Raw genomic sequence first — 12,409 nt, forward strand, 5'->3', positions numbered from 1 at the left:
TTCCTTTGACTTCCTGTTGCCCTCAGTAGGTTTTTAACTGCTACAAAAGCGCCACCTGCTGGAGTGCATCGAAAGTACCAGTTTTCCTTCAAAGTTGCCCTTTTGGTATCCAAAGTCCTTGTAACCACCTGTGTTGGTATGTCTTGCAGTTAATGTGGTTGTTAATTTGCATTGGCATACTTTTCCATTTCTTGAATTGCAGAATACAAAATATGTTTTTGGAGAATAAAATGTTTTTAATTCAGTGGACCCAAATTTTTTCTATAAGAACACTGTTAGAGGTGTGATGCGCTGCAGCAAATGCAGTACTGTGCGATTAATTTATATTTAATGTGAAGTATTTAGCAGTGATAGTGTCAGCTACTTAAGTGTTATAACTTGTTTAATAACTATCACTGTATCAGTCATTTTAAGGGAGAGATTTAACATCTTTGCTGTTTTTTTCCCAATTGTCAATATGGTGTGAATTACATAAACTTAGCTCAACGTAATTAAAATGCCTGCGATCCTTCGGCTAATAATTTTTTTAAATCATTTTGTGTTCTGTGACATGTCAACAGCTCAACTGGAAATAATAAATTCACTGCTCAGGAGGTAATTGTAATCAAGAGGGAAAGGCCCTGCCCTGCAGCATTTTCCTTATTGGTGAATATTGGGGAATGGTTTAGTATTCACTTAAATGATGAATAACATTCCTGAACAGATTTTGGAAAAAACCATCAACAGTTAACAAATGCAAAGTGTAAAAACAATAAAAAGATTTCATTTGAAACAAGTGTAAACTGAACTGTTTATTAGAACTGAATAATAAATATACAGTCTCATTTAAGTGTGTGTAAACAAAACAAAGTATTCAAAAGAGAGCTTTTAAGAAAGCATTCCTTGAATTTTTTCAATAGGACGTTTTAACTGCGAAGATACATTTAGTATTAACAATGCATGCAATGCAAAGACTAAAAATAAGGAGGAAAAAAAGGTTTTATGTATTTTTCAATTTAAAAGTTTAATGGAATTTTCATAGGAGGACAGTCAGAATGTTGAGTTTGTGTTTGTGTGCAGATGTTTTGTCAATGTAAAAATTTAAAGTATACCTGAACTCACTCAGTTTTCTCTGGTACACCAAGACAAGCTTAAATAGAACAAGGACAGCATAAAACTCTGATAGCATGGTATTAACAGTGTACTGGCACTGTAATGACATGTAATAAATGTTTAATTACTACTAAGGTTCTCCTCTACCTTATAAATCCTTCCATGTTGAGTTGAAGCAGTTGATTTCAGCTGTCAGATTATGATGTCTTTTATTGTCGCAAACTGAAGCATTTCGCAGGACCTCCACACAGCCCATATTCAGCATGTATTCTGTGTTCTCCGCTGATTTTACTCCTGCAGAATTACAGCATATGTATTCCAAAGCACTACATCTGTGTGCTTAGTAATGATTTTCATGTTTTAAACTAGCATAAAGATTGCACTTCAAATCAAGAAAATATTGACATCTGCCCATAAGTATCTTTTTTTATTTGTGTATTAGACGTTGTTACACATGGATAAAAGAACAACATGGATGAGGCTTGTGTCAGTTGCCGTTTTATCCCTGCAGACTTATTTTTGGTGTGTGATGCTTTTTTTTTTGGTCCTTCCTTTTTTAATTATTGCCCAGAAATATTTCAAGTAATGAAAACTGTTCTGCTTCTATCTGTGTATTAACTGTAAACATTTCTGTCTGTATATAAAGTGTACAGGGACGTTACGGTCCTGATTACAAGCAGCCAGTCAGCTTCCGTCTGGATAGGGCACTTTGTGTGGTTGTTTTACACTGACAGCTGGTGACTCAGCCTCCTTAGCCCTGGATGTTTTACCCTGGTACTTGACTGGATGTGTGATGAGTGGGTGGGCATGGTGGGATTGGGGGTTGTGACCCCAAATCCCTACTTTCTCCGAAAGTTCCCCATCTGCACGCCCCTGCGGCCAGACACACAGCGGAAGGTGGCGGGCTGCACCTCCCAGTATTTGAGAGGGTTGGCAAACAGGCTGATGCCTGTATATGGTGACTTCTTCATGCTCCTTGCAGGGCAGAACTCATTCACCCCTACGCTGGTGATCTGGTTCCCATGCAGATACACCACCTGGTGACAAAAATACATGCTGAGATTGGCTTCTCTCATCCTGTTTATCAATATTCTCAAGTCACGTATGTACTTAAATGGAATAGCTTTTTGGGGGAACCTGCAGAGTATGGGCAGCACCTGCCATTCACCACCACACCTTGGTGCTGACATGCTGTGTGTCGCAGAGAAAGAAATGGGATGTCAGTTTGAGTGTTAGGAACATGAGAGAAGGTCACCTGTAGGTACTTCAGCAAGTCTAAGCCCGGTGGGACTTTTTTGAGCTTGTTGTTGTCCAGATGAAGCTCCCTGAGATTGGGGGTGCTAGCCAAACTTCCGTTTTCCACGAACTTGATCTGGTTGAAGCCGAGGCCCAGCCTGTGGTAAAGATTTTATAGTGGTGGGCACAGATGTGAATGTTCTACAGTGATTCACACAAAGAGAAAAGGTTATACACCAGTTCATACACACACACAGCAAGGTTTTGCAGGTGTACAGTGCACCTGTGTGAAGGTGTGAGAGTCCCTACACTGTGATTGTAATGAGTTTTGCATGATCTGTGCAAGGGAACATGACAGATGTGTATGAAATATTACACTGTGTTAAGTGTGCTGAAGAAACATTGGGTAGTACACTATACAAAGAAGACCAAGTCAAATTAAAATGACATTTTTAGTAGTTTTTGCAGTTGTTTCTGTGTGATTTAGTCATTTATTTTTACCTTCGTAATCTCTTGTAGCGGATAAAGTCTTCTATCTCCACCTTCCCAATTTTATTATAGTCCAAGTGCAGCTCAGTGATAGAAGAAGGCAGGTCTAAAAAATAGGAACTATGAATGAGTTGAAACACATGACTGGATGTTGCAGATGTCACAAGACAGGCCCTTATTCAGTAAGCAGTGTGCTGGGGGCTCACCTTTTGGCACTGCTGTCAGTCTGGCCTCTGCTATTCTCACGTACAGGGCACCCATGCCATCAAAAGCCCCCATGTCAATCCCATTGTTTGCAAGTGGATTCGCACTCATCTCTGGGGGAGGGGGACGACACACTGTATGTCATTGAGTGTGTTTTACTGTTATTTTTGTTACTATTTATTTTCCTGGTTCATTAATTTGGTTCAAAAGGGACAGTTCCACCCAGTATCTCGAAGGTACAATATTAGCATTCCTCCTTGAACTTTATCCAGGACCTTTGTGCTACTTGCAGCAGTTATGTAGATTTTTTTTTTTTTTTTTTTTTTTTTTTTTTTTTTTTTAAAAATTTAAATCATTTAAAAAAACAAACAAACAAAAAAAACTAATCACAGTCTGGTGTTGACATGGCTTTAAATATGCGTACAAAATACTGTACTGTTCCGAAACCATGCAGTATGTAGAAATTAACTTTTCAGTTAGACATATTTGATCTGTTCCATAATATATGAGCAGAGGCCCTTGTTTTATGCACGGGGGATACCTAGTACATGCAGCGACCTCATTCCGTGGAAAGCGTCTTTCTGGATCCTGTTGATCTTGTTATCGTGGATCCTGAGCTCTAGGATGTTCTTGGGCAAATTGGCTGGGATCTGGGTCATCAGGTTGTAGGAGAGGTAGAGCAGCTGCAGGTTGTCCATGCTGCGGAAGGCCTGTGGGTGAATCTTGGTGATTTTGTTGTTGACAAGGAACAGTGCCTGCAGAGACATGTACAATGAGGATAATCATTGTTTCTGACTGTCCTCAAAGCACAGAAATTATGTCAACTTTTTCATTGACACTCCGTTGCTGGCTGTAAGATGAAGCTGGCAGAACCAAGAAATTGACTTGATGGAGGATTTTCATTATTTACTGCAATCTTACCTCGTATCAAAGCATTTCATACATTGTTCAAAATTGTTATGGAAGTTAACAGTTCCTCCATCATAACAGTAATACAAGGGGCTGAACAAGTAAGAATTTTGTCTTACGTAAAGATTTTTAATGCCCTTGAAGTCATTTTCCTTGATTTCAGAGATTTTGTTGTTCTGAAGATCTATCAGTAATGCATCTGATGGGATGTTCTTGGGCACAGCTTTCAAACCTGTTTTAAAAAAATAAATGTGCAAGTACATTTGTTATAAATCATTGCAAAGAGTTGAGCTCTTGTTAAGGTTGAAAGGGGCCTCTGAAAAGTCTTTTTTCAGTTTTTGGGCTAAATGACACACTGACGGGACCTCCAGTTTCATTTTAGTTCATAAAAATTTCTCTAAATTCAGTTTTCTACTTGCTCTATTCTCTTTCTTCGCAGTTGCTTTCTATGCATGATTTTAAAACACTTCTAATAAATGTATTGAAGTGGAATAGATGCATTGTTTCTTACTGTGAACATTGATGTATGATACTCTCTGTTGTATTTAGCTAAACTTGTGTTATAAGATAGTATGTGCCACCAAACATAGTTTAAATATTTTTCTAAAGATACACTTCATGTCATATACATTTGTTTGTCCTTAGTTATTAATAGCGCTTCCTATTTATTGTGAATATAATCTTTACCACCAGGTGGCAAATTTGAGTAATGTCTTTTAAGAGCGGAACTTTGATTTACGAACCCCTAATCCTGGGCATAATCTACTACTTTAATGCACAGGAAAAAACTTAGTTTTGCTCTTCAAGTAATATGAAACTGATATATTTAAGTGTTGGAAATTGTCATGTTTTGTTTCTCAGATATGAATTTAGATTATCTCCAACTGCTTGTGTGCCTCCAATCACATCTTTACTCTTGTGTTAGTAAAGGCAGCACATAAAAACAAGCCATCAAATGTCTTTTAAAAACACCAGGCCAGTTAAAATGTAAAAAAAACTGTGTGGCTTCTTTGCAATGACCGAAGTAAGATGAAGAAGAGAAAAAAACATGTTATTTGTCTTATGAAGAGGTGATACAGGAAGAGCTTCTGCATGGTTTCTAAAGCAGTCTCAGCATCATAACGAATCCTTCGCTGGGTAGTTAAATGTGTGAGGAATTACTATTCCAATAGGGTGGATTCTGCAAGTGATTAATGAAATAGTTGCTGTGTTCATACATGTCACTTAAAAATATCTGACCTCAATTTCTTGTCCAGTAGGGTACATGTTAAATCCATTAAAAGAACACTCACAGTGTAGCAAAAAGATTTGGTATTTTATGGATTGCATCTTTATATATTATGATTTGCAATTGACGCCTCAGTCAGAATGCTTTTGCAGTCCAGCCATCATTTAAAAAAATACAAGTTTGATTATATTGTGGTAAATAAATATTTGCTACTTTATTTGTGTTAAGGTTATAAAAAAAAAAAAAAAGTTGGTGTTGCATTAAGGTGAAAGTCAGTGGACATTATTCATTTATTAGAAATTGTAAATACTATCTAATTTAAAAGTCTTTGGTAAAGATGCTTTTTAGCATGAAGCCATGTAGCATGAACCATTGTTATTTTTTTGGTGCAATTTTGATGGCGTTTTTATAAGAAGCAATAGGTATTTTGTCAGATAGTTTTTGTTTTAAGTGACTTCCACAGCTTTCAGTCTTCTCTGGCACTGCAACAATTAAGATTAAGAAACTTGCTCAGGGATACAGCAAATCCTGTAGCGGGATTTGAACTAGTAACTTTCTTGGCTATAATTCTATATACTTCAAGAAAAATTCCACTATAAATTATATAGTTTCAGATGATTCCATACATATCCAAGAAATTATACTGCATACATCATCAACAGTGACAAAACCTTGTATTTTAGGGAAAAAAGTTGATGTCATGATGTATATTATATGATTCTGAAGCATACAATTAATGTGCCTCAGAGTCAAGCAATAAAATCATATAGTGTGCATTTTTGTTTCTGGTTGTTTACTGGTAATCATTGTATATTAGTTCTTACAGCATTTTTGCTAGACATTGTGATAAGTGGGGCAATTGGTAGTGTAGTGGTTAGAACGGCTTCCTTTGAATCCCTCATCCAGCTGTAGTACGCTTGAACAAGGTACTTACCCTGAATTGCTCCAGTAAAATTGCACAGCTGTATAAATGGGTAAATAACTGTTAGTAGCTTAACATTGTAATTCACTTTGGAGAAAAACCCCAGTTAAATAAATAAATGAATCAAAGTAAGTGTATCAAAAGAAAAGGTCCGCCAAGCTTACTGTCAATTAAATGCTTTGGAAAGATCAGCAGAGGAAAAAGGCAATGATGAACTGGGAGTAATAAGCATGAGTGTTCCAAAATGCTGTGCAGTTAACCATAGGCAATGGGGCAGCTGGTAGCATAGGTGTTAGAGCTGGTACCTTTGGGCCCAAAGCTTGTAGGTTCCAATCCTGCTTCCTTCTGTAGTACCCTTGAGCAAGATACTTACCCTAAATTGCTCCAGTAAAAACTATCCTGCTATGAAAATGGATAGATAGTAATTGTGTACAGCTGATCATTGTAAGTTGTTTTGGAGGAAAGCATCAGTTAAGTGAATAAATGTAAATGTCTACTTAATTTTTGACTGAAAAAATGTTATATGATGTGTATTATCTCCATATGACTGAATGGAGATAAACTGGATACTGGTGAAATTTCAATTTAATTTCTACCTTAATTTGCTGTGGATGTGGCAGAATGTTATGGGAAAAGAAGGCTACCTTAATTGAGGTGTCACGAAAGTGATTAAAAGGGTTAAAGGGGGCTTTAGCATTATGAGAGATACTGGAGCATTGTGGGAACCGCTCACCCAGATCAGAACACTGAACAACCCTCCGCGAACACTGGCAGGCAAATGGACACTCGTGTTCTGGGGGGCCCAAAGGGAGGAACCGTCTGGGTGGAAACAGGAAGTTGTCGTCGTCGTCATCATCATCGTCATCGTTGTCATCATCTTCGTCCACAGCATCCAGCATCATCATGTCGCGGCTCATCAGGAAGTCCAGGGCGCTGAGTGGCTCATAAGGTCGGGCCCGGCACAAAGCCAGGAGAGCTAGCAGTAGGAACTCCCGCATACTGGGGAAATGGGGTTTCAGTTTCTGTGATGTGTCTAGGGTTTCACTACAGAATGAAGGCCAGGAAGCACAACGTCGTCAACGTTATTCATTTATTTATCACATAACCTCAGTCCGCTGAGTCACGTTCCATCTTGTACACTTAAGTCTTTTTTTCCCCAACTCCATTCACAAACTTTTGGTTTAATCAAGGCATTTGCACTTAGCACTGAGAATTTGCCACATGATGAAAATACCATGAATACAACTCCCTCCACATTTGCAGTCTCCAACATCAATCCATCACATGCAGTAATTTCACAGTGTTTGCTTTGTGATTTATATGTGCCTCAAACTGTTTCTGGACTCTTTCTGTTAAAGTAATTATATTTCATCACTGAAAAACTTATGGGAGCTAACAGTCCATATTAGTCCTCTGCAGTCTGCGTGTTTTATTAATTGCAGTGTTTAGGTGCAGAGGCTTGAAAACGTATTGCACTAAGCAATGCTGTTTAACATGTAATATTAACATTAATCAGTAATCACCTCAGGATAGCATGGGAGAGAGAAGAACTGTGTCAGTATTATTAAGCTCTTTTCAGGATTCTACATTTTAAAGTGGAACAGTCTCCACACATCATGTGCTGCATTAAAATATGTTCAAGTTTTATTGTGGGAAGCAATATTTTAAAATTTGTTTTTCTTCTGGAATTGTTAAATATTTAACAATATTTGAAGAGCTGTTAATATTTGCATTTAGCAGAACTTCCGTGATCATACTATACTATAAATCCTATCAAATATACTTATAACTGTTACTTGTTCACAAACTCTACATTTCTTGTTATCCTTAAGTTATGAATTTTTTCATTTTTTGGGGGGGGGGGAGAACTTAAAATACTGCAAAAAAGTACACAAGAGAAGAAAAATGCACATCCAGTACATTTTCAGTTATTCTTCACTCAGAAATTACACCTTAACAGAAATAGGGGTTAGCTCTTTAGCTTTGTGAGTCTTTTTATTCCAATACTTGATTATGTTTAGTGTTAAATGCTACCCTTACAGAACCTGAGGTGCAGGTCAAATGATAACATTTGCACAAAATAGGATATCATTAAAACACCAAGGTGTTCTCCCTGGTAAAAGTATCGGTTAATTAAATGATTCCTTCAAATGTCCCCACAGGTTTTTCTTTTATCCATGCCTCTATTAAAAGTTTTAGTTTTAAATTTCTTTTGAGTAGTAATGAAAATTACATACCTTTTAGTTGTTTATTCCTGGTTTAATTCCAAAATCCCCTTGGGCAAAGTTCATGGAGGGGGAAGAAAAAGAAAACAAATTTTGTTAAGAATAGATCCCGTGTCTGCGGAATTACAAAATTAAATTTGAAAAGTTGCTGCAGTGACAACAGTGAAGTCCCTGTAAGGAGGCAAAGAAGGCAGCTGCTGGCATGTAGAACTGCACTCGAATAAAGAGCCCTCACAAATCGTCACGTCTCGGTTGGAAATGCATTGTTACCGCTCATGTGTTTCCCATCAGCACTTTGGCTTCCGGCCAGACCTGCAAGCTTATATTGCGCATGTCGGGCCCCCAGTCTTACACTCTCAGAGGGATCTCACCCATGGGCCCGTGGTTCTCCTGCTCTGACAGGTGGCATCGTGCCATGTTAAACACTATTCTAGAGGTTAACCTTACTACTGTGTGCTCAGGAAGTGAGGTTAAACTGCTTCAGGGTATTTAGGCAGCTGTTTAAAGACCAATTTTATTACTGATAGCCAGTTGTAGCATCACATGTTGAAAATTATGCCTGTATGTGTCAAAAGAAGATAATTACTGTTCATTTCCTATAAAATACAGACACACCTCTCTTTCCTTGCATTCAGATGATCAATATGACTGCGACGTACAGCATCAGTCACACAGTGATTATCCAAAGTACCCTTTTTTTCCCCATGACTAGGGTCTAGTTAGTCAGACTGGGTAGCATTTAAAGTGAAAAATGTGGGTGAATGTCCTCACTGTCCCTCAACCTCTAAAACTATCACTGCTGGTAGTATAGTTCTTGGAGCAGTTGCCTTTGGACCCAAAGGTCACAGCTTTGGTAAATGTCAATCACCATGGCAGCCAATGTGGTGGGATATGCAAGAATTTATGCCTTTTTTTTTATTTTTTTAAATCAATGCTGATACCTCAGAGTGATTGCGAACTGCTAATATATACTAGAACAAATGCTTTTACAGTGGAATACCAGGTCAGAATGGGTATTCATCAGTGAGTTAGACTTTTTTGTTTTGAAGAACATAATTATGGGTTAATTTCTGTGATGGGTTAATTTCTTGGGAATTGGTGCTTGTCGGTTGTAAAGTTCAGTTTTGCACAAATTATGTAGTTACACTCTTCATTTTCTCGTCTTTGTGCAGATTCTGTAATATATTGTTTAAAACAAGAAATTACGTGATGGTTGTATAGCTTGATTTATGGATTAATATTTGTACACTTATGGAGATGAAGTTCTGTTGACTGAAATATGATTTTTTTTTCAATGAATGAAATGACAACTTCTGCTGTGCTACTGAAGATAGCAGAGGATGTTGTGGTTAAAGGTACAGACTAGTAACTTGCCGGATTCTGAAGGTTGTTGAAGTCCTGGGTACCTTGTTGTGGTATCTCTGAGCAGGGTACTTGCTCTGAATTACGATAATGAGCTGTATTAGTGGGTAGAGATGGTTAAACAACATCATAATAACAAAATGAGGAAACTCTGCTGGTGTGATGTGCATTACTGTTTATCACAAAAACCCCGGCAAAGTGCTATAAACAAGGAAGACTTGTTTTTTCTGCATTGTTTACGCACTGAATTGGTTATGATGCCTTTTATATGTAAATTTAGATGATTTATCATGACACTTCTTCTAGTTCTTGGTCATTTTTTTTTGCAGTACGTGACACTGAAGGCCCCAGAAAAATTTATTGCAGTGTTTGCTTTGTTCCAATTTGAACTGTGAAATGATAAATGGTTGTTCCTCTTTTTGTAGCTGATGTAACTGACTGCCTTTTGGCTAGACCGGTGTCTCCATTCCTGCTTTGGAGGTGTGAAATGGGCTCTACGTAGTGAAATAATAAACACCCCATAATGTTCTTATGTTCTTCACAAAGTGTATACCTGGAATTTCATGATTGTCTACAGTGGATTACAAAGTAGAAATGATAATAGTACAAGTGAAAGGAAAGGGCAACTACTTTATTTTTAGTTGTATAAAATCATATTAGGATTATATTTACATCAGGCTAAGAGTATTACCGGTAATTAGCTAAAACTCTCATTCTAGTGCAGTGCTGAATAAAATGTCCTTTATTGCTTTATTTTTAAGAGTTTCTTTGCTTCCTCTTTTCTAACTCATTAACACTGTAATACTGTTGAACTGGAAAAGCAGTTGTACTCGTGATTGTTCAACTGCACATTTGACCACAAGGTTGTATGTTCAAAACCTAACTGTATAAAAAGTAAACTGTGAAACTGCAAAAAGCTCTTCGGCACACGGTTTTCTTTAAAGCAGCATACACTTCAGAATTAACAGTTGTAATATTTTGCCCCACGGCTTCTATAAATGTTTTGAACGAGAGTGACATCTGCATAAAGGTGTTCTGTTAAAATTATTATTTTTTTTTAATCTGAACTTAAAACCCAGTGGAACAATGTGCTCAGTGTTCCACTGCACTGGGAGCTGTAGAGACACTTTGACTGTATGGAACAAGCTCATATTCTTCTCTTCATGGCAAATGTAATGCTATCCTTTTTCATGGCATTCTCTTATTTGCTTACTACAGCAAAAAGTGCTGTTTTTATGGGAGCCTGCAGTTATACTTATGGCCTGTGTCAACTTACCAAAAATGTTTAGGTTTGGCAAGGAGCTGATACATGAGGAAATTGTTCTTGCAAAGTTTCTCTAGGGGCATAATATTTTCCTAGAAGTTTGTTAAAGTAAGACTGGTATCAGCACGAAGGAAAGCTTTATATACTGTATGGTGACAATTCCACTGTACTATACATGTCACACAAGAGTGGTGAAAACATTTGTTTTGTATTCAAGTCTTGTTTCATTGAAATTATTTAATATTTCAAAAGGACAAGTTCTTGCTTTCATTTTCATATTTCATTCATGTTTTTATGAGTACGTGCTACAGCAGGGCTATGATTGCTCGGTATTCCGAGTTGGAGATTCCCTGGCGAGACAGAGTCTATTGCCTAGAGTTCCTGTTCTGCACACAGTAATCCGCCTGCTGTGTTATTTTTACTGTAGTCTTCCGGAAAACATCCAATTAGGCCGATGTCACAGCAAACGAAAATATACATATCTAGTCTATTTTGATACTTACAGGGACAAATTAGTGGTCAGTTCTTCAATAAATACCATTGTGTATTACAATAGCACTAACACATTCCTCGCCTCTTGTCTGAGAAGGTTATTGTCAAGCAGCAGCTAATTTTGTGAGGTAACCGCTACTGCTTCCCATACGGGCCTTGCTTTGTTACGGTCCAAACGCAGAGACAGACGTCTAAGAATCACGTCCCCCTTGGTCTGGCCAGATTCGTGCCTCCTGGTCTGACTCATATCATTTGTGAAGCTGTAGGCCAGTCAGACTGTCTACATGTAACCCAGCAGTTCCACTCTGTGGTACCGCTGGCTTGCGGACAGCACCAGAATGTGTGTTTGTGCTTCAAGGGAGGAGGGGAAAATCTGAGTAGATCGCTCACAAACCCTAATTTTCATTTAATTTTCATACCTTGCGCATTATTAGATGTCATATGACTGACCGTTTAATTCAGGGTTCTGAAGCCAGCCTCTCATTTGGAAACCATCTGTTTTATGTAGAGGCAAAAAAGAAGAAATTTTCTCACTGGGAAAATGACGACTGTGGTCCTTTTAATATGACCTCAAAGAAATTCTTTAGCAATGGGCCGTGCTTTGCCCCCTATGCTGGAACACAGTACTGGAGCAGCTGAGGACTGCATCATGAAATATCTGTCTGCCTTTTAGCTTAGGATTCAGTGCAATGCTGCAGTGTCATTAAACGGTGTCCTCAGATGACGAAAAATAACACATTTCCAAAACAGTTCCACACTGCTACGTTACATGTGGCCTGTTGTTCATGTTCTCCCCTGGCAGAGCTGTGAATGTACAAACTCTTCTGCCTGATTCTGGACCACTAAATGTAATTAAATACACATTAAGTACACGATAATCTTTGCACAAATTAATAGGAGGCACAATTTTACTTTGTTGTTTTATTGCTTTCCTATTTCATACTCTTATTCGTGTTATGTGTTACAATTGTCATTTGTATACATTT

At 37.8% G+C, this 12,409-nt stretch overlaps 2 protein-coding genes across 3 annotated transcripts in view; one reads left to right on the top strand and one right to left on the bottom strand.

Moving 5' to 3' along the window:
- cenpp (centromere protein P) overlaps positions 1-12,409 on the top strand; it is a 72,121-nt gene that overhangs the window by 33,092 nt on the left and 26,620 nt on the right. The gene's annotated exons all lie outside the window — the stretch shown is intronic.
- On the bottom strand, positions 1,027-8,527 carry aspn (asporin (LRR class 1)). 2 transcript variants are annotated; one of them, XM_018744620.2, is made up of 8 exons: positions 8,318-8,527; positions 6,814-7,079; positions 4,050-4,162; positions 3,563-3,776; positions 3,024-3,134; positions 2,830-2,923; positions 2,348-2,486; positions 1,027-2,129 (listed from the first exon to the last, which is right to left on the bottom strand). In XM_018744620.2, the coding sequence occupies exons 2-8, from the start codon at positions 7,076-7,078 to the stop codon at positions 1,932-1,934; spliced, it is 1,134 nt and encodes a 377-aa protein (XP_018600136.1). In that variant the 5' UTR covers position 7,079; positions 8,318-8,527; the 3' UTR covers positions 1,027-1,931. The 2 variants fall into 2 exon arrangements, with proteins under 2 accessions (XP_018600136.1, XP_018600135.1); XM_018744619.2 differs by having other exon boundaries at positions 6,814-7,124.

The sequence above is a fragment of the Scleropages formosus genome, chromosome 22, assembly GCF_900964775.1.
Source record: "Scleropages formosus chromosome 22, fSclFor1.1, whole genome shotgun sequence".
Classification (NCBI taxonomy): Eukaryota; Metazoa; Chordata; class Actinopteri; order Osteoglossiformes; family Osteoglossidae; genus Scleropages; species Scleropages formosus.

What these genes read in the sequence shown, in the direction of transcription:
- aspn (XM_018744620.2), bottom strand. Translation starts at nt 7,078, where the DNA reads ATGCGGGAGTTCCTACTGCTAGCTCTCCTGGCTTTGTGCCGGGCCCGA. An exon ending in GAGGTCGCTGCATGTACTAG is followed by an intron (nt 3,135 to 3,562) that starts GTATCCCCCGTG and finishes CCCCTCCCCCAG; the next exon opens with AGATGAGTGCGAATCCACTT. An exon ending in CGCTACAAGAGATTACGAAG is followed by an intron (nt 2,487 to 2,829) that starts GTAAAAATAAAT and finishes TCTTTACCACAG; the next exon opens with GCTGGGCCTCGGCTTCAACC.